This window comes from Capra hircus, chromosome 14 (genome assembly GCF_001704415.2).
Source record: "Capra hircus breed San Clemente chromosome 14, ASM170441v1, whole genome shotgun sequence".
NCBI classification, from domain to species: domain Eukaryota; kingdom Metazoa; phylum Chordata; class Mammalia; order Artiodactyla; family Bovidae; genus Capra; species Capra hircus.
In genome coordinates, this window is record NC_030821.1 from 18,417,244 (window position 1) to 18,444,621 (window position 27,378).

The following is a 27,378-nucleotide window of genomic DNA, read 5'->3' on the forward strand; positions in this document are numbered from 1 at the left end:
TGTCGGGAAGGTCCTACCTCAGCATCACATCTGAGGGTGAAGACCTCGCCCCAAGCAGTGATGGGGTCTCACTGGCCATCTTCTCTCAGAGCCTGCACCTGGGAAGTTCACTCTGGCAGTTGGAAGTCAGGCTTTTTAACCCAATAATGAAGTAGCTTTGATCCAGAAGTGATTTAACCCCCCAATTCCTTCCAGATAAAGGAAGGCCCAGTAACCCCCATAGGAGCTAATTAATTAATAGTTCCTTCTTCTCTTGCATAACTGCTGAGGAAGTTTGTTTCCCACTGTCTCGGTTCATTTATTCTTCACAGTATGTACTGTGGAATGCACTTCATCACTTGTATTTTTATTCTCATATTTTTATATTGATGGTGATCTCAATGTCTTGGGGGAAAAAAACTATTAAATTCAATGCTTCTGTTTTTGCCATCATCAAACAGGGGTAAATTGCTCTACTTATATTACGGGGATGCTGCAGTCCTATAGGGCATAGGTGCTGGTCCCTCTTAGCTCCTCATCACTCCCTTAACCTCAGGCTTTGCTAGCGCAGAGCACGTTTGCTTACCCTTCCCTGGACATGCACTTGCTCTCCCACCAGAGTCGATCCCTTCTTCCTACACGCGTGCCCCACCTCTGCCTCTGCTTGACTCTACTCTTTCTTCAAAGTCCCTCTTCACCTCAGGCCTTCTTGACCACCCCCCACAACTTCCTATGACACATAGGACCACACTACACATTGGACACCTACTCCCATGCTGTCTTGGATTATTTGCAACTATGCATCAAGTTGCAACACATTAAAGGGTTAACATTCAACTATTTTTGACCTACAACACAGCAGTTAAATACGGTTCCATCTAATATATACATTTTCTCACCCCAAATACAAATTCTCTTTGCATTTCTAAGGTCTTCAATAAATCCTTACACAGTGTAGGCATTTGCTATTAAAATGAAATAGACTTTTGACTATTCTTAAATTGGCAAAATAGAGAATAAGCTTCTATTTTAATTGGAAAATATATCTTAGCTCATTAAAACACTCACCATGGGTGATCTGGGATGATTCCACTTTGCAAAAATGTCCCACCATCTCCTAAAATGTAAAAATGAAACTTCATGGCCTTAGGAGTTATGGTTAGAGACACTGCTTTATAAATATAATAGGGCTTTAATAGATGCTACACTTCAAAAAATCATTCACAGAATTTTTTCACCAATAAATTCTACATTCACTAGAATATATTCATATTTATTATATAATTAGTTATACAACACAGTTAGAAAAGAACATTAGAATATCACACTTTATCTGATTACATTGATTCCTCTGTCCCTCACCCTTATTGCAATATTAATTCTGTGTATAATTCTATTAGTTATCATGATGAACTGAAACTGGATGAGGAAAAGTCTAGTGAAAAAGTATGCATAGTTTTAAAGCTAAGATATTTGATATTGAGTGAAGGGTCCCCTTGGTTTTCAAAATAAAAATATACAAAATAGCCTTATGACTGTTGAACTGAACTCAGGATACTAAGGACAGAATGCAACTACAACTGGGGAGAAACAGAGGACAGGGCAGCCTACTACTTTGAGTACATCCATCTTGGTAGGCTCAGAGTTACATAAGAAAACAAATTGGTGTTTCATCACTTCCTTGTTCTGATGCTTTGGACGGATCAGTGAAGTCCAGATTTCTTTTTCAATGATTCCATTTCTTAGAGCCACAGCTGATGAGTCATGTCTTCAGATCTTAACCCCAAATGCATTTGTAGTGTTTTAGATTAGGTCTTTCATTCATGCAATATCAGAACATATAAAAGGCTTCATGAAGCCAGGTCAATATATATTTTAGGGGAAGAAAAAAGAAGGAGGTTTGTACTAATTGATTCAGATTCGCCGTTTGTCATTTATAAGTCATTAAAAACAAACTGTATAACTTTGGTTTCCATTTTCTTTTAATCAGAAAACAGAGTTCTGAAGTAGTCTTCATTTTCTTTTGATCTTGAGACAAACAGAGTTCTGAAGTAGTCTTGATGAATATGGTCCATCCAGGAAAAAGATGGGACGGCTCACATTTCTTCTATAGGTGATAGGAAGCCAAGCCCTTTCACGGTCAAGATCACCTTTAAGGCCATTTTAAGAAGTTAGACTTTGTCTTCAAAGATCTTCCTTTACGTTCCCAAAACCACAGTCAACTTCAACTATCTTAATCTTGCTTTTTCTTGGCGGAAAACTAGAATAGTCTTTCTGTTACAAAGTAAACAGAGAGGTCAGAAATACATATGAGAGGAAGTAATTTCCATAACAACAATAATAGTTAAAAAGCCAAAGATTAACATTAAAAAAGCAACAGAAAGGTTATATCTGTTAAGCAATGATTGTTTTAAATGGTTTTACCCTGGATTTCCTGGTGGTAGAGTGGATAGGAATTCATTTGCCAATGCAGCGGATACCTGTTTGACCCCTGGTCCAGGAAGATTCCACCGTGTCGCTGAGCACCTAAGCCCCTGCACTGCAACGAAGAGTAGCCCCCCTCACCACAACCAGGGAAGACACAGTGCAACCAAGTAAATAAATAATTTTTTTAAATGGTTTTTATCCTGTAGCCGCTGTGTTTCAGGAGTAGGTATACATCTGTTACTGCTGAGGGTGTCCCCTACTGGTATGAAGAGGCATGTCCAGAGCACCTTTGCAAGCATTGGAGTGTCTCCAGGTAACACTCGAACCCTGCCTCTCTTATCTTTTCCTCATCTGTTAAAGACATAGGACTTTCTGTTTTTACTTTCACCAAAATCGTTAGTGCACATCACTCATAAAGTTTTACTAAAAAGGATTATAGACATTTTAACATACTTTAAGAAGTTACGGTTGCTGCAGACCTTCAGTGAGTGAATAGTCGACTTTCAGTGTTTATAAACTCTCTAAGACAGAGTCACGGAGACTGGGTTTTGGCCCTGGTGACATAAATGTGTGGCAGCTCACCAGAGCAGCTACAATTTCTTCCCCCCCCCATGAGGAATTTGTCTTGATAGGCCTCATGGCAGAATAGTTAAAGGAACAACAGCAACAAAAATTTAATTTGTTAAATAACAAAGGGTGTTTGGGCATGGATACTAACTCTGTCATTTACCAGCTGGGTGACCTTGGGCAAGTTACTTTCTTCTGTTTTCAGTTCCCTTGGCTACAAACCAAGGACGATGATAATATCTGGGTTGCTGTGAGTTATATGTGGAAAGCAATTATAACAGCACCTAGCTCAGGTTTAGCTCTCTATAAAGGTTGGCTAAAGTAAGTTGGAATTCAATATAGTTGGGCACCAGGCTCCCTTCCAACCTGCTGGCCCTGCTCAGAGCATCACAGAGGCTCACCTCCTTAGCACTGCTGTTCATCTGCGCTAACTGGCATCTCTGTCGTTCTAGGACAGTGGCTCTCGAACTCAAGCGTGCATCAGACTCATTTGGAGGGCTTGCCCAATATGATTGCTGGGCCCCAGCCCCAGAGCTTCTGGTCCAATATGGTTGGGGCCTGAGAATTTGAATTTTTAGTAAGTTCCCAAGGGATGCTGACCCTGATGGTCTAAGGACCCCACTCTGAGAACCACTCTTTTAGAGTAATGGTTTCAATCCTGGCTGCACTTTAGATCACCTGGGCAGCTAAAAAATCCCACTGCCAGGCCCCTCAGAAAAATTTATTAATAAATCAGAGTCTCTGAGAGTGGGGCTCAGCCATCATGTTTTTTGAGCTCTTCAGGTGATACCATTATAGAGCCAACCTTGAGAACCATAGCTCTATGCCATACTATGCTGCTGACATGGATGAATGTAAGTGATGAAATTATCTTAAAGATGAAGAAGAAGTTTGGTGCAGTGTTTCCCAATGGCATTCTTGCTATAAATGCTGATCTGCTGGATCCATCCTTTGGGGTGAGAATTTGCATTTTAATAAGCACCCCAAGCATCCCTTATACACATCCAGTTTTTTGATCTGCCTGAAGACACACAGCCAGTAATTGGTGGAGTTCTCACTGCCTGTCTCTGATGTAAGCAGCCAGAAGTGCTGTTATTATGTAAGAGAGAGAGGTCTGCTTTTAGTCTGTGTTTAAAGTTTTTCTCTGAGCTTATCCACTCCAGGAAGGACCTTATATATTTATAAATACTGTACTTACATACTAAGTACCTTTATATACACAGCAGGCTCTGTGACAGGAGCTGAACCAATAATGAATCCCATTCAATGCTACTTAGAGGCCACCTTTATTTCATTCACACCCACTAAGATCCGAACCTCAAAAGGAAGAGTTAGTTAAGGACACAGCTATGGAATCAGACTGCCTGCTTCCTTCTACCACTGATAACTGCAACCTGGAGCAAATCACCTAACTTCTCTGTGTCCCAGTTTCCTCAGCTGATTTGAGGAATAGTGATACAGTACGAATGATACAAGATCATGGTGAGGATAAATGTGTTAATCCACAGAAAAGTACTTTGACATGGTGTCTGGCCATGAGTGTATTCATGCTTTCTATTACGATATTTACGGCTACTGTTTTCTGCACAGCAGACCTAAACGCTTGAAAAAGCACTTTATCCATTTAAAGGCTGTTTTATACAGAATACACTGCAGAAAGTCTATGAAACTAAAACATACATACGAGAAAGAACATTAAAAAAAAAAAACCTGCATGGAGTAAAGAAGAAAATCACTAGAGTTTTGTGTTCTTCTTGGAACGTTTGTATATATAAATTCAAGAAAGCATTTCTCCTAGCCCAACTGGGTTCTACAGTAAAAACACTATGTTTCTGTGATGGTTGTCCAATTGGACCAGTCTGCATGGAGGAGCTTCTGAGAAAGAGAATTCTGGCTTAATCTTAAAAGTAGAATGACTTTGGTTACTTAAAAGGGGAAAAACAGGCAGATTTATCAAGATTATAATATACCCATTACATAATTTTACTCACAGACCTGGTTTTGTTGAATGTGGTATTTTTACTTTTGCCTTGTTCTGGAACTTCAATCTGCTAAATAGATTAGTGAAATGTCAGTCAGCACAGCCAGAGAAGCGAGCACACAAATAATCTATTTAACCAGCACATTTCTCCTTCCACAATAATCCTCTTAATGGTCCCGAAGGCTGCCAGTCAGCAGGACACCTGCTTGTCATCTGCACAGTCCCCCTTCGTTTGCAAGTACCTCAGCGTTTCAGAAACTGAGTCCCTGAAAGTGAAGTGAAGCTTAATGTTTAACTTTGGTGGCTGCTATGGATTTTGTGATTTAACACAGCTTTTAAAAGGACTTCACACAAAATGAACTCCTAAATCCAGAAATAATCCACAGAGCTCCAATCCATATGCTGAACCAAAGCCAAATGGGGCTCTGATTAATCAAAAGGCATCATTAATCAAGAGAAGAATCAAACTGAAGTTTAAGACACTTGAATATACCTCATGCACATAAGGTAACCTTAATATAACAGTGAGGGGCCCAGCAGAAAGCAGATGGCTTACTCCCAGGGTAACTGAGGGAGTTTTCTACAAGGAACTGCTTAATGGAGGTGTGGGAAGGATTAAAGTGCACCAGTGAAAGGATGTAGCGAGTAGCGAGGGGCTGGGGTGGGTGTGGGTTCTCACCACTTCTGGGTCTGAAGGGGTGAGGGGAGCAGCTGGTACTGGAACCAGAGCAGCCGAAGCAGCAGGTAGGAGAGGTCGCTTCAGGAGCTGTGGCACCCAGTCGAGGACCGGGCCAACCGTAGAGACCCAGCAGGGACGGAGTCAGAGAAATAAATACCCTGGTCTCCATTTCCTCCCACCTCACTGGCTTTCCCCATGGGTGACCCCGGCTGGAAGCTGGAAGTCAGAGGGTAAAGTCATAGCACACCAAGGTCAGTCTCCTAGCCAGGGTTTAGGGGGAAGAACTCTTAGACTTTTCTTATATTGGGTTGGCCAAAAAGGTCATTCCGGTTTATCCAAGCGTACTGAAAAACCTGAAAGAATTTTTTAGCCAGCCCAACAGAAAAAGAAAAGAACACTGTTGAAGAACTATGCTTTCGGCGTGTATCTCAGCTTATCACTCTATCACCCTAAATGTCTCTTTACTAATTGCTTTTGTTTTCCAACAAATAAACTCCTTGACTCTGGATTCTCAGTTTCTAGCCACTATATATGGTGAATATAGGCATCGGCAAATGATAGAATGACGGGGTGAATTAACTAAGTTGCTTATTATTCATGAGATCATGTCCCCCTATATACAGCGGGACATTACAAAATAAGTGAGATAAATAACACGGTACTGCAAAAGAGGATTAATTTTTAACTATGATTAACTTAATTTTTTCTGTAAAATATATCGCTTTGAAGGATACATAGGACTTCCTTTAGGTTAGTATTCTCCATAGAGATGTCCATATATTTGCAGCCTATCTCAATAGTTTTAAAAAATCATTATTAGGTCTTGATAAATGAGAAAGTAATGTTCCGATGCCTTGTGTTTTGTTATTTTATAATTTTACAGCATTACATGATTGTGTGTAAGTAGTCTTGTGCAATGAAATACAGAAGTTGGGGGAAACTTCTTGGAATTTTCCTCTCTCCTAGTCTCCTTCCCTTCCTTCTCCCTATGTAAAAATGAAACACACTAGAATTGTTCAGCAATTTCTGATATAGCTTGTTCCCTTGACTCATTTCAGTAGGCTTTTTATATTTTATATACCAGGGTGATCAAGTTGGAGGGGGGGAGTTAATCCTTTTTTCATAATGCAGGATTCCTGCACTCTCTCTCTCAACAGAGAGTTTCTGTTGATAGCATAACCCTTCATTCCTTCGCCTCTGGCTCTCTGAAACTGTCTTCCTGCTATGCTTGGACCATTCTTGTGATGGCTGTAATGTCAGTACCTTTTCTGTTTTCTGAACTGGACCAACTATGCAGAGGCTGCCAATCCTACAACATCAGATAGCACTGGCCTTGGTGTTTCCCCTTCTCCTCATATAACAGGAACACACTTCAAAGCACCCAATGGCCTTTTATACCGTCTGATCTCTCCCCCAATGAAAGAGAAGTGGAGAGAGAAATATATATGGTTATGGTAACTGGGGAGGGGAGGGGAGGTATGAGGCAAGCTGGAGTCAGAAGGCCACCTTGTTCTTTGCCATTTTTCAGAAGACCAATTTAGAGATTCAGACCCACTGTTAAGTAAACCTAAGGAAAAGTTATATAAACTAATAAAAACAAACTAGGTATAGACTATTTTAAAAATAGTTTTTCAATTCAGAAAATATTTACTAGCATATTTCTGATAACTCTCATGTATTCAGATTATGGTTCAATATATAAATAATGATAATTATAATGATGATAATACACTTTCAGAAGCTCCTTAGGAATGGAAGTGAAAGTCACTCAGTCCTGTCCAACTCTTTGTGACCCCATGAACTATACAGTCCATGGGATTCTCCAGGCCAGAATACTGGAGTGGGTAGTCTTTCCCTTCTCCATGGGATCTTCCCAATCCAGGAATCGAACCAGAGTCTCCTACATTGCAGGCAATTCTTTACCAACTGAGCTATCAGGGAAGCCCTTATATCCTGTATGCAGGGAATACATGTACTACATAAAATCCACCTGCTTTCTTTTCTTGGTGTCTTATAGATTTCTTTACACAGCAGAGATTGCTGTTAGCCTACTCCATTATTCATTCTGTTGTTTCTTAGTAGTAACACCCACATTTATTTGGAAAGACAACACACTCTGCAAAAAGACTACGTTTACCAGACTTCCTTACAGCTGGGGGTGGGGGGCCTGCGATATGACTAACTCTTGGACAATGAGCTATAAGCAGAAATTCTATGTGGGACCTCTGAGACTCCTCATTAAAGAAAAAAGGTGAGTGCTTCTGCATGCTTTCCTTATACTTGTTGTCTGGAATGTGCATGTAATGGCTGGATCTCCAGCAGCCATCCTGGGCATGAGGTAAAAGCCACACCCTGAAGATGGAAGAGCAGGAAAGTCTCTGGTGACACCATGAAATCACTATCACAGCCCCATTCTGCCTGCTTCTGGGCTTTTAGATGAGATAGAAACAGACTTTTATCTTGCCCCAAACACTTATTTTGTCTTGTTTTGTTTTTTGTTATTGGCAGTCAAAATTACTCCTAACTAATATAGTTTATTTTCAAATAAAATAATCCTTTAATTTTGTTCTAGTTAAAAGTAGCAAATATTGAAAAAAATCAATTTAGGTTTTTGTATAAGAGCACAGTTCTAAGAATAATGTTATACATTTTTCTCCTTTCTGGTTTTTCAATTAATACTGTCTTAAGAATTTAACACTTTTTTGGCTGCATGTTTATATTTTTCTTTAGCGCATTCATTTGACTTCAAATCTTAATCATCTCTTCATAAGTGGTTCAAGTCTTAACCTTTGAAACCATTGCCTAAAGCTAACTAAGCTAATTAACTCTAAGTTAGTTAGCACTGAATTTCTTCTTTCACTTCTTCCTTCTTACCAGGATAAAAGAGTACTATTTAATCTCTCAGGGGACCATCTGCTTTATTTATGGGGTTCAGTTGGTTACAGTTTTCTCAGTTTTTCTTTCCCTCCCCAGATTCTTCACAGTTATAAAATCTTTTAATTTATTCTGCCTTGCAAATTTTGGTCCATGAGACTTCTATAAGTGATAGGTGTCAATTCAGGCTTTATATGTTTTGCCTAGAAAATGAGTAAATGGCACAGTCTAACATTTATATGGTTACTTTAAGCTCCATAAAGTGACTTGTTCTTATCAACTGTACTTTGCGAGGAGATCCAGTCAAAGTTCAAAGAGATGATCTGTCTTTTCTATCTCCTTTCCAGGGTCCCATTCTACCCAAGGGTTTGTATTAATAGATGAAACTCCAGACTAAAATGTGGGCTATTCCTACAACATTCTCTTGAAATGTGAACTATTCCAACACCATCCAATTTTCAGAGGAAAAATCTCAACTTCTTTCTAAGAACCAACATAAGGAAAGAAATAAAGAGTTTGTGAAAATAAAACTTGATGAGTATTTGGGTAAGGCAATACAAGTTTTATTGACTACCATGCTGCTTTTGCTATCAGTCACCAAGATAAATTATAGATTTTAATTTGCATGCAAATCTATGGAATATGATGGTGTGGTTGTTTTTCTTGAAAACTTTAAATAGGTTACTACTTCCTCTTATTGTAGAGAAAACTCTTAGATATTCATTGTACAAGTATTTCCTGCATCAAGTAGCTTACACTTTATCAAACCACATTTGAGAGCACTTCTCCCTTTTAATGGGGGTACATTAATTGCTTTTCTCTCTGTATATACACATACATATATAAAATGATACATGATATATTTATGTTTATACATATTTATCATATACATATATTTAAATTGAGGCCTAAACGGGTCCATCCTTCTTAGGAGGTTAGATTTTATTATGCTTTAAAAAAAAAAGCATCCTTGATTGTTTTATAGGTGTGATTTGCTATTCTCTAGCACATTTTGAAGTGTTCAAACTCCAAGGGGCAGTGAATTTTATCTTCCCTGGGAAAATATTTTGAGTTCTAGAAGAAAGAAAAGTAAGTATAAAATGCAACATTTTTCTGAGGAAAAAAAGCTGCAAAGTCAAGTAAAGATCAGTGTTAAAATAAAGGTATAATCTGCCCTCTTATAATACACTAAAATTAAAACATTAGGAAAAGTTTTCAAATATTTTTTGTTGTATTTTTAAAGCCCAGTGTGTTATCCTACAAATTATGTTTAAAAATGTCATTAAAAAAAATCAAACTGTACTGTCTTACTTGGGACAAGCTTGTATCCTGATGGTGACAAGGCAAGTAGAAAGTTTAGAATCTCAGGAACTCTCTTTACAGCCCCAGCACCAACACTTACAGTGAGTAACTAGGCCTTTATTGAAGAGATAGAGACAAGAAAAATAAATTTTACACTGAGAAAAAATTATAGCCCTGAGAGCTTCTTTTACTCGATGGCTTCTCCCAACTGCTAAAGGCATTTTAATTTGGTACAGTGGAAGTATCAAGAGGCTGTGAGTTCTATCTAGAGACAAAACTTCAGAGCTTATTTAAGCTCTTACCTGCCATGCTGATTCTGTCCATGTTGTTGCTTTTATGGTAAATCTGGAATCTTCCATTTGGGAGAAGGCAGAAATACAAGGATACAGAGTAGAGGGTTAGCAAGTTCTCAGCAATCCAAGGACAACTGACTTCTCCCTGGGAAATTGGCTTGAATTCTGAAGACTGAGCTCCCAGAGAGCTGAGAAGCTCACTTCTGGGCAGTTGGGTTTGTCCCTGGATTTGAAAGACCCTGATGCTGGGAAAGATTGAAGGTGGGAGGAGAAGGGAACGACAGAGGATGAGATGGTTCAATGGCATCACTGATTTGATGGACATGAGATTGAGCAAGCTCTGGGAGTTGGTGATGGACAGGGAAGCCTGGTGTGCTGCAGTCCATGGGGTTGCAAAGAGTCAGACACGAGTGAGCGACTAAACTGAACTGAACTGGAAGACCAGACTCGCTGTGCCCAGGAAAATTCATCAGTGTAGTTTAGTGCCAGCTGATGGTGGAAACAAACTGAAACAGACACAGATAAAAGCACTTACCATTTCTGGATTCTCTGCAGCTTGCTTTACCATCTTTTCTGAGATCATTTTTTTCAAGCAGCTACTCAGCAAAAAAGCCTAAGAAACCCAGAAATAAAGAACTCTCTCAGTTAAAGACTTCATTCTCTTCCTTCCCTCTTCGTACTGAGAAGCAGGTTTTGTGCCCTGTCCTCCAAAAGTATGCTTTTAAGAATTTAGAGTTCTTTGACTTTCATTAATTTCGTAAGATGTAGCCAGCAAGTAACCATAAGGTTTCTCAATTACAGGGATATACTTGCAGTACATTTTTTAAAAGATAGATTAAAAATGACCAGGATCTCATTACTAATCTTTTTCAAAACTGCTCCCTTACATCCCATTTTTTTCCATTACTTTGTAAACAGCTCGTGTTTTATGAGCAACAAATAATAAAAACCGGTTCTAATCACAATCAAATCAAATGATGATAGTCAATCTTCTATTTAACTATATATAATTATTGAGAGACCTATAAGTAGGCATACATATTAACCTGTTTGGAAGGCTATATTAGCACCTTATGGCTCTTGCTGAAGACAAAATTAGTCGTTTTTCTTCCTTTTTAAATTTTCCTGGTATTTTTAGTCATTCACTGTCAAGACTGACCATTGCCCCAAACACCACTGTGGCTTATCGACGGCTCATCACTGCTAGTGGCAAGACACACGTCATATACATCTTGCTGCACAAAAGCTGGGGCTTTCCTTTCTCTAGGAACTTTATACCATGTGCCAAACTTAAGGTTCCCCTGTGATTTTCCCTTTTGCTCCTTTCCCACAGATTCTTTTATTCCCGCTCATTTTTCTGCTCTCAGCTCTTGGACTGCTCATTTCTCATTTGGCCCCACTGAGGTTTCAGACAACAGAAGCTCAAAGCTTGAGGCTAGAGAAATTTAGTATAAATTGTGCTCAAGGATGGTCCCTGAACTTGGGGGTGAGAGGATGACAGAGAGGAGGAGAGGGGAGAGGGAGGGAAAGCTCGGGTTATGGCAGCCGATGTAGAGAGCTTTTGGAGGACAGGACACACAAAGTGGAACTAGAGGGTGAAGGGGCTACACGGAGGGGGCGTTTCAGAGTTTTACAGAGATGGGTTGCATTTTATTTAAGCGGAGAGAAAAGAGGGGAAAGAAAGGGCTGCCACCAATAAGGAAAAGAGTCATGGATGTGGGGTTTATACGCAGACACAAAGCTTGCCTTCCTGCTTTAGATAAGAATGAACCCTGTTTATCTGTGCATATATGTCACCCATGAAACATCAGGGTATGAAACAGGTAAACGACAGCAAACCCTGAGCTGATGCAGCTAGGAGGGGTGTTTAATGGTGTCTCACAGGGTGTAGACCTTCCATCTGCCTATACAACTGAAGCCCAGGTGCCTAGAGTCTGTGCTCAGCAACAAGAGAAGCCGCCGCAGTGAGAATCCAGAGCACCGCAACAAAGAGTAGCCCCTGCTCCCTGCAACAAGAGAAAGCCCAAGTGCAGCAACAGAGACCCCCACAGCCAAAAATAAAACATAAGCAAATCAATAAATCTCACTCTCTATATATGAAGACTAGGCTTCCATTTAAAGGGCCCAGGAAAGAGTTGGGCCAAGTCTTCTTTCTGTATTTGCGAGGCACACAAACCACATTTCTGCCTTTTGCAGAAGTAGCCCTTGGGTGCACATCGATAAATCCGTACTCCAAAGGAAATAAGGCCTTACTAGGACTCTTTTCAAAGGATGTTTATTGCACCTCTCCTTAGTGGCTTAAACTCATTTGTACAGACTAGATTAAAAGACCATAATAAAATTTAACTACCGCTAAAGGGGTGGTTTCGCTGCCAAAATCTCTCTGTGTGTTTCCACGTGACTGCAGATCTTGCCTCAGCAAACCATCCTACCACTTCCCTAAGGATGTTTTATATTTAAGGTGAACCTGGGGGACCATTTCTTTAACCTGGGATTTTGATTTAGTACTTTGTTTTTCAGAGGACATGGATATCTATTATCTCTTGATCAGAACTGTACTAGTGGAGTGTTAAAACTGAGCTTTGGTTGCCTAAAACTGGAATGCTGCATGGAACACAGAACTGAATGTGATCACCAGGTGCAGTAGTAAAGAATTTGCCTGCCATTGCAGGAGACGTGGGTTCAATCCCTGGGTCAGGAAGATCCCCTGGAGGAGGGCATGGCAACCTGCTCCAGTATTATTGCCTGGGAAATCCCATGGTCAGAGGAGTCTGAGCAAGTGAGCCTGAGCACACACACCAAGTACTCAAGCTGAATATGATGTTGATGCAAAGATTACTCTGCTATTTTGGTTTTGTTTTAGAACACTTGTAGTTTTGACTCCAAATTGAAATAGTTTAAGTTAGCTAAGTAAAAAGAATTTCCAATTGGATTTGGCATATAGAAAATTAGACTTTTAATGGATTTTTAATTTAAAGTAGTTCACTTTTACTTCAGATTTAACTACTGCTACCCAAAAGCCATTGTCCCTCCTTCCCTAGCAATAGAACCCTGATTTGGGAATGACGAAGTACCCAGCTCTAGGCAATGACTCATGCTTATCTTAAGCTGATTATGAATCCTGTTCCTCTATGATAAATGCTTGATTCCCAGATTCCCTTGAAGCCAGACTCCCTTGAAGCTAGGAGTGCTCATGTGACCTAGCTCTGGCCAGTAAGACAAAATGGAAAGTCTACTGGGGGGTGGTGGGGGGAGTGATTCTGGGGTATGACTTTTGCTTTTTTCTACTTGGAAAAGGCCAAAAGAATTATAGGGATGCCAACATTTCCCTCTAGTATTCTTACTAAGTGAGATGATAAAAATTTGTATTGTATAAGCCAGGGGTTGGCAAACAAATCTCGCCCTAGCCGCTTGTGTTTATAAATAAAGTTTTATTGGAACACAGCTATACCCATTTGTTTATATATTGTCTGTGGCTTCTTTTGTGCTACAGCAATAGAGTTAAGTAGTTGCAACAGAGACCATATGAGCCTAAAAACCTAAAATGTTTACCATCATTGATTCCTCGAGAAGATAACTAATCCATGGTCTAAGTCATTGATAGTTGAGTCTTTTAAATTTATTTCTAATTTATATGAAAGCTTTGGTGATGAGTAAAACAAAACAAGTCTGAGAGCTGGCTCACTGGAAAATACCCACATGCTGGGAAAGACTGAAGGCAAAAGGAGAAGAGGGCAGTGGAGGATGAGTTGGTTAGATAGCATCACCGACTCAATGGACACGAGTTTGAGCAAACTCTGGGAGATAGTGAAGTACAGGGAAGACGGGCATGCTGCAGTCTACGGGGCCACAACAAGTAGGACCTGACTTAGCAACTGAACAACCACAAAATAAAACAAAACCAAAACAAATGGTATTACAGGCCTAAAAGTGCAGGCGTGGCATACTCTAATATTCTGCTCCACTTGGGTTAGGGCAAGGTGCTTTATCCACCCCAGCATGCAAGAGAGCATTTAGCACTGAAGGTTTTCCTACTCTGCCCTGAGACCTTACCTGTTTGGTGTAAATAACAAACCACCGCCAGTGACTATCCTCACAATACTGAAATCTGAGCTCTAAGTTCTGGTTGAGAGTTTGCTGTGGCCCATCCGTATCCAGCAGAGTCCCCTACAAAGGAAAAGATGTTACTTGACATTCAGCAGGAATTTAAATGGCTATTATGTACTGCACAAAATATCAAAACAAGTGAGAAGATCCCTATACCCAAGAGGCCATCAGCCTTTTGGGGAGCCATGAACATACAATAAATCTTCATAGTTTGATAGAAGTATTATAAGCGAAGCAAACACAGGTCTATGGAAGTGAACAGGATGGACGTCTAATCCAGACAGGAGGTAAGAAGCTCTGGCGGGGTGAGAGTGGAGAGAGAGTGTTATCTGAGCAGAAGAATAAATTATCCAAGTTTGCTGTGTGTGTTTTTGAGGGAGGGGTGTGGTGGTAACAAGTGGTTCCCAGTAGAAGACAAAATAAGCACAGATGCATTGAGGCACGAGGGAGCCTGGCACACTAGAGTGTGGCTGAATCATTCGCTGTGATGGATGGGGGCCTGAGAGAGGAAGGGCAGGGCCAGAGTCTGGAAGCCTGGTAGGAAGCACCTGTGATTTTTGCTTTACAGCATCGATCGCTTGTTCTTCTGGTACTAGAGTTTCAAATTCCCTTGGGAAAAACTTTTCACTGTGGCTCTCAAGCTAGGACAGTCAGGAAATGCTGCCCTCTTGGAGGGTGGCACGTGACCCAAGCCCAAGCCAACTGGATAAATACTCTGGGTCTCTCATTTGATTCCAGGGCAGAAGGATCCAAAGAGCAGGTCCTGAGAAAGAATCCCTGTTTTCTAGAAATCTTGAGCTCCGCTGGTTCTTGGTTATCCTGAGCCTCTATTTCAGTCTTTTTTTTTTTTCCCCTCCCTTTCCTTGAAATCAGTGGATTACCTCATACCCCTCTAATAAATCCTTTTTTTTTTGTTTGTTTCCCCACAAGAGCCAGAAGTATTGGTTTCTACTATTTGCTACCAAAAGAGCCCTGGCTGTTACAGGTTTTACAAGCTAAGTGAAGGAGTCTGAACTTTATCTTAAGGGCAACAGGCCATTTTGTTAAAAGATTTTAAAAGCTGAATAATAACACAAATTTGTATTTTAGAACTATGGGTCTGGCAGCATCAATATAAAAAACTGAACTGAGAAACAGCTGTTTTCAGACATAGAACAGCAGAGAATGCAGAACTGTCAACCCTGAGAAGCAGAAAACAAGTAAGGTGAGCCTTGTAGTTACCCAGTTTACTGCCTGGAGGAGTTTCCAAGACTCAGCACAGGGAGGGAAACCCAGAGTCCAGAGGTCTTGCTAAGTTGGTGAGAAAGAGACAAAAATCTGTGAAGTGGTGGTTAGAATTTATGGGATAGATGAAAGACAAAGGTTTTACATAGAGCAAGAGCTCCAGAGAGCACCTTTCAAATCTCTTTGCTAAATAATGATTTGTGCATGGATGGGAGATGCACAGATTTGCATCTGGGAAGTCTGGGGAAAGAACCACTGAAAAGCAACAGGTTGAACAATTCCAAAAGCTCTTAAACCAGCCTGGAAATAGTTTCTATCAACCTGAGTAGAGATAGCATAATAAACAAGACAGAGAGAGTTCTAAGAATGGCAGCTATTAAGTAAAGTACTAAATTAGTCCTCCAAACTTCTCTTGATCTGCCTTAAGAAAGCTTAAAAGCAAGTTTCAAAAAAATAAAACTAATTCCAAGTAATTTAATTGTGTGACAGAACAAAATCCAATCTTCTTTAAAGGAATACAATAAAATCCAGCATTCAACAACGTAAAATTCACAGTGTTTGGCATACCATAATAAATTACCTGGTGTGCAAAGTATGAGATAAGTGTACTCTGCAAATAGGAGAAAAATCAATCAATAGACATGTCAGAGCTGATGGAATTAGTAGACCATAATATAAAAAGTTATTTTAAATATGCTCCACACACTCAAAAATTTAGAAAAAATAGCATGATAAGGAGAGAAATGGAAGATATAAAAAAGACCTTAATGGCCTTCTAGAGATGAAAAATAAAGTATAATTGTAGAAATAAAAGTATAACAAATGGGAAAGACACACATTATATGCTACAGAAGATTGATGACTTTGAAATTATGACAAGAGAAACAACCCAAAATTAAGCACAGAGAGAAAAAAAAGACTGAAATAAAACCACAATGAGATACTACTTTACATCCATTAGAATGGCCATATTTTAAAAAAAATTAGATAAAAACAAGAACAGGCAAGGATATGGGGAAATTGGAATCCTCTTATGTTGCTGGTAGGGATGTAAACTGGAGAAGACACTGTAAATGACAGTCCGGACTTTCCTCAAAAAATTAACCATAAAAGTTAACCACTATGGTGAATTACCAGCAATTCCACTCCTTGGTATATACCCAAGAGAAACGAAAACCTATATCCACATAAAAAAACTTGTGCACAAATGTTCATAGTAGCATAATTCATAACAGTCAAAAGGTAGAAACAGCCATCAATGGACAAGTGGATATATCTATACAATGGAATATTATTTGACCATAAAAAGGAATAAATACTGATATATGCTACAACAAGAATGAGCCCTGGAAACATTAAGTAAAAACACTAGTATGTTGTTTTTGAATTGTTCAACCTGCTTTTGGAATTGTTCAACTGGTTGCTTTTCAGTGGTTCTTTCCCCAGACTTCTCAGATGCAAATTTGTGCATTGCCCACACATGCACAAATCATTATTTAGCCAAAAGATTTGAAAGGTGCTCTCTGAAGCTCTTGCTCTATGTAAAACCCTTGTCTTTAGTCTTTTATCCCATAAGTTTTAACCACCACTTCACAGATGTTTATCTCTTTCTCCTCAACTTAGCAAGACCTCTGGTCTCTGTTTGGGTTTCCCTCTCAAAAAACATTCACAAGCACCATGTATGATTCCATTAATATGCTACTTTCAGAATAGGCAAATCTATAGAGGCAGAAAGTAAATTAGTGGTTTCCTAGGCCTGGTGACAAGGAAGTAACAAATAAAAGGTATGGAGCTTCTTTTTGAGGTCTTCTAAAATTGACCTTGATGATAGTTACACAACTCTGAATATACTGAATGCTACTGAGTTGTACACTTTATATTGTGTGGAATGTGAATAATATCTTGATAAAGCTGTTACAGAAGAAGAGAATGATGATGTGGTATTGGTAGAGGGATCTATGCCTCCCTCTGTGTGTCTACACAAAGATCCATGGGACAGAACTAGACCCACACAAATGTGCCCAACGGATTTTTTACAAAGGTATGACAGCAATTCAATTGAAGAAAGATAGCCTCTGCAACAAATGGTCCTAGAGCAGTTGGACTTCCATAGGCAAAAAAGGGAACTTTGGCAAAGAATTTAGACTTGACACTGAAAACACAATAAAGAAAAACAACTCCATCAAAATTAAAGTCTTTTGCTTTGCAAAAGACCCTGTGAAGAGAATGAAAAACTACGAAGTGAGAGAAAGTACTAGCAAGCCACATATCGAAAAAGGACTAATATCTAGAATGTAAGTGCTCTCAAAACTCAATAGTAAACAAAAAATCCAATTGGAAAATGGGAGAGATTATGAAGACATATCACCTAAGAAGATACCCAGATGGTAAATAAGCACATGAAAAGCTGTTCAACATCGTTAGCCATGAGGGAAAGGCAAATTAAAATCCCAATTAAATACCAATACACACTTACCAGGATGACTAAATAAAAAATAATGACAATGCCAAATGCTGATGAGAAAGTGGAGAGACTGGCTTGCTCATACATCGCTGGTGGGAATGTATAATAAATTGGCACAGCCCCCTTGAAAATAATTTGGCAGTTTCTTAAAAAATTTAACACACAACTTCCAACAATTGCACTCCTAGGCATTTATCCCAGAGAAATGAAAACTTGTGCTCAGACAAAAACCTATGAATCCATATTTATAGAAGCTTTATTCATAATAGCTAATAACTGGAAACAACCAGGTATCTTTCTTTGGGTGAGTGTTTTAAAAAATTGTGGCTATTCTATATCATGGAACACTGCTCAGCTGCCAAAAGAAACAAACTACTGATGTATACACAGCGAGCTGAATGAATTTCCAAAGAATTATGCTGAGTAAAAAAATTCCCAAAGACTACATACTGTGTGATATGTTCATGTAACATTCTTTTATTTTTTAAAGTAACAAATTCCTTGCTTTTATTTTATGTTTACCTCCTAAATACAGTCAGTTCTTGTTGTTCACACTAGCTATGTTCTATAGTCACCGCAAGCACTGCTTTAGTGAGTTCTGATACACAGTCCAAGGGGAAATATAGGTTTAGGTTCTTGTGAACCTCTGGTCACAATATCTGCATCAATTGACTGGTGCATAACCTTGCCCTATGTGTGTGAGTGTTTGTTTTTTCTAACTGAGGTCATAATTGATGTGCAAAAAAACTGCACATATTTAATTTACACAATTTGAAGAGTTTGGACATATGCATGTATCCACGAAATGATCACCACAGTCAAGTCATAGGTAATCCATTATTTCCAAAAGCTTTATAAAATATTCTTGAAATGACACAATATGAAAATGGCAAACAGGTTAGGGTTGCCAGGGGTTCAAGAGGGATGAGAGTGGGAGTAAGTGGATGCAGCTAGAAAAAGCTAACATGAAAGATCCTTGTAATGATGGAAACGTCTCAACTTTTCATTGTATCAACGTCAGTAGCATGGGTGGTGATACTGTACTCTAGTTTCGAAAGATGTAATAATTGAAGAAAAGTGGGTAAAGTGTATGCAAAACCTCTGTACCATTTCTTTCAACTACATATGAATCTATAATTATATCAAAATTAAAAGTTTATCTTTTAATTAAAAAATAATTAACTGTTGAAAGCAAAAATAATTATAACACAGTATGAGGTCTATAATATATGTAGGAATAATGTATGGCAACAAATACCACAAAGGACAGAAGCGGCAAACAGAGGTACACTGTTGTAAGGTTTTTAAACTTTTTGTGAAATGATGTAATATTTGAAAATAGACTATAATAAGTTAAACAGATGTATATTAAAGACTCAAGTAACCATAAATTTTACAGGCGTGGATAAAAAAACAAGGAGCAAACGAATGTCTAAATAATAAAATAATCTATAAAAGACAAGAAGGAAAAAACTAACAAAATTTACAGAAATGGACAAGTCTACAATTATATTTGAAGATTTTAACATGCCTGACAATAGCTGATAGAACACGTAGAGAGAAATGTGTAAGGATAGAGGAGACTTCAACGTCATTAACCACTTGATGGAACTGATATTTGTAGGGTTAGAGTTAGGGCAACATATGCATTCTCAACAGTGGCAGCATATACATTCTTCTTGAGTGCACACCGGACATTTCAAGATATACCAAACGTTGGCCACAAAAGAAGTTCCCATGGTTTAACGGGACTGAAATCATATGATGTGTTTTATTCTTCTGACCCCAAGAGGGTAAGAGTGGGGCAGTGAGAAGGGTTAGGAGGCAGCAAATGTTGAGATCAAGACATGAGGGCAGAAAGAAAAGGAGAGTCTTGAAGGACAGCAGCGCCATAGGATGGTGCGAAGAGCTGACTCACTGGAGAGGCCCCGGATGCTGGGAAAGACTGAAGGCAAAAGGAGAAGGGGCCGGCAGAGGATGAGATGGTTGGATGGCATCATCGACTCAATGGACACGAATGTGAGCAAACTCCAGGAGACAGTGAAGGACAGGGAAGCCTGGCGTGCTGCAGTCCATGGGGTTGCAAAGAGTTGGACATGACTTAGCAACTGAACACCACCACCAGTGTCATAGAACAGATAGGTCTGTCTGCATCAGCAATTAAAAATGTAACATAAGAGAAAAGTCAGGGGTAATTTCAAGATTGCTGATTTGGCAACTAGGGGTGGTGGTGAAAATCCTATTTATCAAGATAGGGGACACAGGAGGAAGAACCCTAGGTTGGGCATACGGAAAAGGATGAGTCCGGTTTGGGGAAAGGTTGAGCTTCAGGTGTCTGTGAAACTTGGTGAAAATGTCAAGAATGCGGTAGGAAATATTGGACCTGTTGACAGGTCATCTGGGAAACTGACTTTGGGAGATAAGTAGAAGAGAGATCCTAGAAATGGAACCCTGGGAAACACCAGCATTTCAGGAGTGGTCAGAGGGAGAGGCAACCCACAAAATTAGAGGAGGAAGCAGGGGGAGTTGTGAAAAGGAAGACATGATTGACATATCAAATGCTGCAGACAGGCCTGTCTCTCTGCCCTCACAGTACTGAGCCAGCTAAAAAAATCCCCATGGGTTTCATGGATTTAGTAGCTGGGTGTCGTGGTTGCTTTAGTAGCGTTTTCTCTACTAGTTAATCTCCATTTCCTGTGTGAATGGGATAATGCCTCTTAGCTCACTGGGTTATATTTAAGAACTTAATTAAGAAATGCTAATTACTTTTTATAAATATTGACCTTTGTTTTCTCTTATGAAAAAAAAAAAGAATTAAATAGCATATGTGTCATTGTCTAGCATAGCTGGTACAAAGTAAGCACTCAGTAAGTCTGGTCAGAAAGCTCTCTCTTGGGAGGACATGGCAATGCAAGTGTGATGCCAGAGATCCTTACGAATAGCTCCACTGGACTATTTATAATAGCTAGGACACGGAAGCAACCTAGATGTCCACTGGCAGATGAATGGATAAGAAAGTTGTGTTACATATACACAATGAAATATTACTCAGTTATATAAAAAAAAAGAACACATTTGAGTCAGTTCTAATGAGGTGGATGAAACCAGAGCTTATTATACACAGTGAAGTAAGTCAGAAAGAGAAAGACAAATACTGTATATTAATGCATAAATGTGGAATTTTAGAAAGACGCTAATGATGATCCTACAGGCAGGGGAGCAAAGGTGTAAAGAACAGAATTTTGGACTCTGTGGGAGAAGGCGAGGGTGGGATGATCTGAAAGAGTGGCATTGAAACATGTATATTACCATATGTAAAATACACGACCAGCTTGATGCATGAAGCAGGGCACACAAAGCTAGTGCTCTGGGACAACCTAGAGGGATAGGGTGGGGAGGGAGGTGGGAGGGGGGTTCAGGATGGGGGGACACATGTATACCCGTGGCTGATTAGTGTTGACATATGGCAAAAACCATCACAATATTGTAAAGTAATTATTCCCAATTAAAATAAATAAATTAATATTTTTTAATTAAAAAAAAAAGAATAGCTCTGCTGGGCAGCATCCAGTTTCCAAGCATAGAGCTCTTATTGGTACTGAGCATGGTTAAGTGTTCAGTAAATGGTAGCTGTTATTTCTACGTGTTGTTATTACTTTAGATACCCTTCAAGCAGTAGAGAAGTCTGCTGTTGGAAGGTGAGAAGAGGAGTGTCTCTATAGCGAGAGTGAGGAACTTGTACCAGATAGTAGGTAGGTTTTACTAGGTGATGCTTTGCGCATGCTCAGTCGTGTCCGACTCTTTGCGACCCCCATGGACTGTAGCCCACCCGGCTTCTCCGTCCATGGGATTTTATGATGCTTACTGTGGCTTAGATGCCAATCCACTCAAGGTACTGATTCAAATGGCAAACTTGTCTCCCTGATACCAACACGGTCATCCAAAAACACTAGGATTTTTAAAATCATGGATGAAGGCTTTAAATGATGGGAAAGGCAAGGTGCCAAGATACTCACAAGGAAAGTGACCTGCCAGCACTTCACTCTGTCCATCTGGAAAGTAACGTCCAGGGTCTGGTTATCAGGCAGAGTTATGCAGCAGCTGATCTCATTACTGCCGACAGAAAGAAGGGCCTGGCAGCCCGGTTCTGGGTGGTCACAGGTGCAGGGTTCCAGCTGCACGTATCCATAGTGCCGGACCTCCCGGGCGAGCTCCAAAAACTGCTCCAAAGTGGGGTGGGGATGGAGGAAGCAAAAGACTGCTTGAAGCGGATGAAAAATCTCGTCAGAAGCTACTGCCGTTCTAACACAACACCTGGGATGGAGTCACAGTGAAAGCACCTTTTTCTTCCCGGTGACGCAGATGAAGACAACGGCCCCGTGTGCTGACAGGGCTGCCCGAGTTCCTGGTGTGTGCGTCCTTGTTGACCATCATGTCCCTGCTCTTTTTACAGTGTTCAGACATAGTGGAAATAAAATATTCAGTGTGTGAACGATGAAGGAAGAAAAGAGTAGGATGTAATCAAATGAGTGGTTATAATTCTATCTCAGTAGATTAGAGCAGCAGAATAAACAAAAAGTGAATGCTTAAGATGCTGTGTTTAAAAAGAAAAACAACTAAGCTGAGATCAAATTTTTACAGGCTGCTTTATATGCTGGTGGTATTCACGGTCAGAGACAGAGGCGTTGGAAACGGTAATGAAGTGAGGGCGAGAGTGAGTCTGCTAAGTCGAGTTTCACGGCCCCAAAGTGCCAACGGAATGTTGAATGTTGATGACGTTTAAGGTTTAGCTTTTCCCTCTGCTTCTGTTGTTACGGAAGAACAGAGGACAGCTGCAGGTCACACCTGTGGTCCTGGCATCCTGTCCTGCTAATGTCTGTTGAGGACCTTTCGACAAAGTGATCATTGGCGACTGCCTGCAAGTAGCCTGCTATCAGTTTAGCGACCTCCACTTTGTTCTGCCAGCCTACACCGTGGTCCTATCTGATGGGGTGGAAGGTGTGTGTTCAGAGAAGGTAGTTCTCACTTTACCACATGGTTAAATCAGAAAGAAGGCCACTCAGCAACAACCTGGCTCTTTCCCAATCCTTTCCTGAAGCAAGGTAACTTACACCTCCCTTTTGAGGGCTACCTGAGCGCTCTCTGATAAAGGGAAACGCCGTGAGGGACGGGCAACTCTCGGTACCAGGTGGCGGAAGGATTCCAGTCCCTCCCGGCCACGTGTCGGACCAGCTCATTGCACTGAGGCCCATGCACTCAACTTAGGAGGTGCGTTCAGCTGCCGGACCTCCCTTTGGGTCGGGGGAGACATCAGAAACGACAGGCTGTGGGCAGATGTTACCTGCGTGGTGGGGACAGGGGCTGAGTAATCCCGCCGCTGAGCGTTTAGAGTAGTTTCATGCCTCTTGCTACGAAACCTCTTTTGTATTATATGGTATAAATCCTTAATTGTTTATTTTACTCTTCGGTAACACAAAACATTTGTAATAAACTGTAATACACTCTTGGCTGCAGAGCTCTAAAAGAGGTGAAAGTGTTTTTAATTAAAAGCTAAGCTCCATTTCTCTAAGAAGTTGGTGATGAATAAGTAACTTGCTCAAAATGCTAGCTGGCACCTAGCATGCAAAGTCGGGGCGGGGGGGCGGGGGGAGGAGTACTGGTATTACTGCCTGTGTGAAAAGCAGAGGACAGAAATCTAAAAGGATTATCTACTTGAAAATGAGTTTTATTTTCTTAACAGCTTGCAGGATCTAAGTTCCCCTGGTTGAACCCACGCCATGGCAGTGAAAGTGCCAAGTCCTAATGAGGGGACCACCATGGAATTTCTGAAATTTGTTCTTTTAAGAAGGACCTGAAAAAGAAGATATATTAGCATTTGGCAAACTTACCTGCAGAGCCGTGTAGTAACTATCTTCAATTCTGTGGGCATAGGAGCACTGTTGCCAGTACCCACCTCTACTGCTCTAGCACAAAATCAGCATTTGACAATACATACATGAGTGAGTGTGGCTATGTGCCAATAAAGCTTTATTTACACAAACAGTGGCCCAGGGACCATAGTGCAGTCTCTTTCTGATTTAGATCAAATAACTGCTCCTTTAAGTTAATTTCACTCATTTTTGATTCCAAGTTTTCTTGTACATGTACATAAAGTAAAGCAACAGTTGTTAATGTGTTGACTCCATTAGCAGGAGAACTTTTACAAACACTTAAACAACGTTGGTTTTAATAACAGTATTCTTCGATGCTTCAAGAGAAAAATCATTTGTTAACTTGAATAATGGTTCAGTTTTTTTCAAGTGGAAAAAAAAAAAAAACCCTCACACATACCCTGTCCTGAAGCAGTACATGTGAATCTGACAAATAAGACATATTTTAACAAAATAAATGGCCTCTCCTTCATTGTGTTATCTTTTTTATTCTTTATATTTAGCCAACTACTAAAGCATTGACTTCAAACAAAATGCAAAGAAAATTTAGAGGACTAAATTCATGCACTCAAAGTGAGAGTTTTTAAAGATCACTATTAAAATAGTATGATAAAATGATGTAAAACATTCAACCATAGAAAACAAACTTTGTTTTATGGCAAAACCACAACTTTTGTTAGAGCATAGCAGCACGGTTAAAAACAATATTCTTACTAAACTAAGAAGTTTATAGATCAGCAATGTCCTTAGAATTGGTAACTGTCCAAAGCAATAGCAACATGATATTCATCTAAATAAAAGCTGTAAGTATAAAAATTTGCAAACAGGCAGAGAAACTGAACTCCAAAATTTCGGAGACAAAGCTTTAATGGAATACCAATGGGAAAGTGGGAAAGTGTTAGTCGCTCAGTCGTGTCAGACTCTTTGCAACCCTATGGACTGTAGCCCTCCAGACTCCTCTGTCCATGGGAATCTCCAGGCAAGAATACTGGGGTGGGTTTCCATTCCTTACTCAAGGGGATCTTCCCAACCCAGGGAAGATTATTTACCATCTGAGCTACCCGGAAAGATTTCTCAGTATGCTGCTGCTGCTGCTAAGTCGCTTCAGTCATGTCCGACTCTGTGAGACCCCATCGACGGCAGCCCACCAGGCTCTTCTGTCCCTGGGATTCTCCAGGCAAGAATACTGAAGTGGGTTGTCATTTCCTTCTCCAAATTCTCAGTATACCAAGGAGGAAAATACTAAATCATGGCAGTATATGCTTTTTCACTCTTTTTTTTTTTTTTGCAACTCATCAATAAAATTCTCAAAATATGGTGACTTTGAAGGATGGCTTTCTATATCAACCTAAGTATAAATGAATCATCTAAATTTTATTTGCATTTTCTTCAAAATCAGTGCTTTTGTGATGAGCACTGGTAAAGTACAAAGGATTTTTTAAAAAGATAATACAATGAAGCAAAGACCATTTCTTCTGTTAAAATATGACTTTTCAGACTCATATACTTCTTGGGGGGTATGTCCATTGGTACTGTACCATCTTTATGGAAGTTTAAAAAATGAACCTTTAGAAATAATGTAAAGAATAATAGAACGTATATTTAAGACAGACGATATTGGCTGCTGTGTTCAGGGACCTTCAGCCAGGAACCATACCAGGTGTTGGGAACATAAAGTATGTATTATATAAATTAGATAGACTCAGTCCTGGGCCTCGTGGTGCTCGCTGCCACAATGATTTATAGAAACAAATCCTGGAAACAATCTGACTTCCAATAATAGGAAATTGGTTAGCTAAATGATAACATAATCATAAAATGGAATACTCTGCATCATTAAAAATAATGTTGAGGGTCTATATTAATTAACTTGGCAAAGGACGCACACCATATTGTATTTTTTAGAATTTTTAAACAATAAGACTTTATTAATTTTATAATAAGGAAAATCAACGAAGGTATTCTCATTTTTAAAAAGAGCCCCATTTTTAGTGCTTGATGGGTTTATAAATTACAGAAACAGCTCAATTCCAATATGTTTCTCTAACTCTCTTCCAAGAGATTTCTCTTGGTGCAATATTTCACTCACCTTTGTTTGGTTGTCTTCTTTCTGGAGAGCCTCTAATTTCTGCCTCTGCACCTCTGTGGGTTTGGCCCATTCTTTTTCAATGTCTTGTATTGCCTTAAAACAATATAAGTTGTAAAATTAGCAAACTTAACAGAAATGAATTAACCTTACAAAAATATACTCGTGTATGAAATGCTATAAAAACAGACCCAAGTGGGCATATATAAGGATATAGCAGGTTATAAAGATTACATTTAAAATTAATTGGGTGTAGGTACAATGGTTTGGGTACAACTAATAGCATTTGGAAGAGAAAATAAAATTTTCTCTTTCCCCACACCACCCAATCAGATAAACACAGATAGGTTAAAGATTCGAATGTAAAAACCATAAAAGAACCAGAAGAAAGTGAATATTCTTATCTGATCAATAGGAAATAACCTTTCTAAGCTACAAAGACAAATAACATACAAATGAATATGTAATTACATAAAAATATGAAAGCCACCAAGAATAAAACTAAGAAGAAAATGGCAAACCAAGGCAAAACTGCATCATATGTGGCCAAGAGTTAATCTTAATTACATAAAGCAATAGTAAAAATATAAATACCTCTAATAGGAAAATGAAGAAATGCTATATATCAGCAATTAATAAAAAGGGATTCCAAATGACAAGTGCAGATTGAACCTCACTAGTAATCAAAGAATCCGTTTGCCTCTCAAATTGGCAAAGACCCATCAGTTCATTTCAGTCACTCAGGTCAGTTCAGTTCAGTTCAGTTGCTCAGTTTCATCCAAGCCTTTGCGACCCCATGAATCGCAGCACACCAGGCCTCCCTGTCCATCACCATCTCCCAGAGTTCACTCAGACTCACGTCCATCGAGTCGGTGATGCCATCCAGCCTTCTCATCCTCTGTCATCCCCTTTTCTTCCTGCCCTCAATCCCTCCCAGCATCAGAGTCTTTTCCAATGAGTCAACTCTTTGCATGAGGTGGCCAAAGTACTGGAGTTTCAGCTTTAGCATCATTCCTTCCAAGGAACACCCAGGACTGATCCCCTTTAGAATGGACCAGTTGGATCTCCTTGCAGTCCAAGGGACTCTCAAGAGTCTTTACAACACCACAGTTCAAAAGCATCAATTCTTCAGCACTCAGCTTTCTTTATAGTCCAGTTTGCACATCCATACATGACTACTGGAAAAACCATAGCTTTGACTAGACAGACCTTTGTTGGCAAAGTAATGCCTCTGCTTTTTAATATGCTGTCTAGGTTGGTCATAATTTTTCTTCCAAGGAGTAAACATCTTTTAATTTCACGGCTGCAATTACCATCTGCAGTGATTTTGGAGCCCAAGAAAATAAAGTCTCTCACTGTTTCCATTGTTTCCTCATCTATTTGCCATGAAGTGATGGGACCATATGCCATGATCTTAGTTTTCTGAATGTTGAGTTTTAAGCCAACTTTTTCACTCTCTTTTTTC

General features: G+C 39.6%; 1 protein-coding gene across 3 annotated transcripts in view; it reads right to left on the bottom strand.

Annotated features, from left to right (window-relative positions):
- SNX31 (sorting nexin 31) overlaps positions 1,173 to 27,378 on the bottom strand; it is an 83,335-nt gene continuing 57,129 nt past the window's right edge. The window contains exons 9-14 of one of the 3 annotated variants that reach the window (XM_018058308.1): positions 25,917 to 26,009; positions 21,914 to 22,117; positions 14,156 to 14,269; positions 10,638 to 10,715; positions 4,969 to 5,024; positions 1,173 to 2,253 (exon numbers count right to left, since the gene is read on the bottom strand). In XM_018058308.1, coding sequence (XP_017913797.1) covers positions 2,208 to 2,253; positions 4,969 to 5,024; positions 10,638 to 10,715; positions 14,156 to 14,269; positions 21,914 to 22,117; positions 25,917 to 26,009 — 591 coding nt within the window. In that variant the 3' untranslated portion in view covers positions 1,173 to 2,207. Of the gene's footprint in view, positions 2,254 to 4,964; positions 5,025 to 10,637; positions 10,716 to 14,155; positions 14,270 to 21,913; positions 22,118 to 25,916; positions 26,010 to 27,378 lie in introns of all 3 variants that reach the window. The other 2 variants (XM_018058310.1, XM_018058309.1) reach the window with 2 other exon arrangements.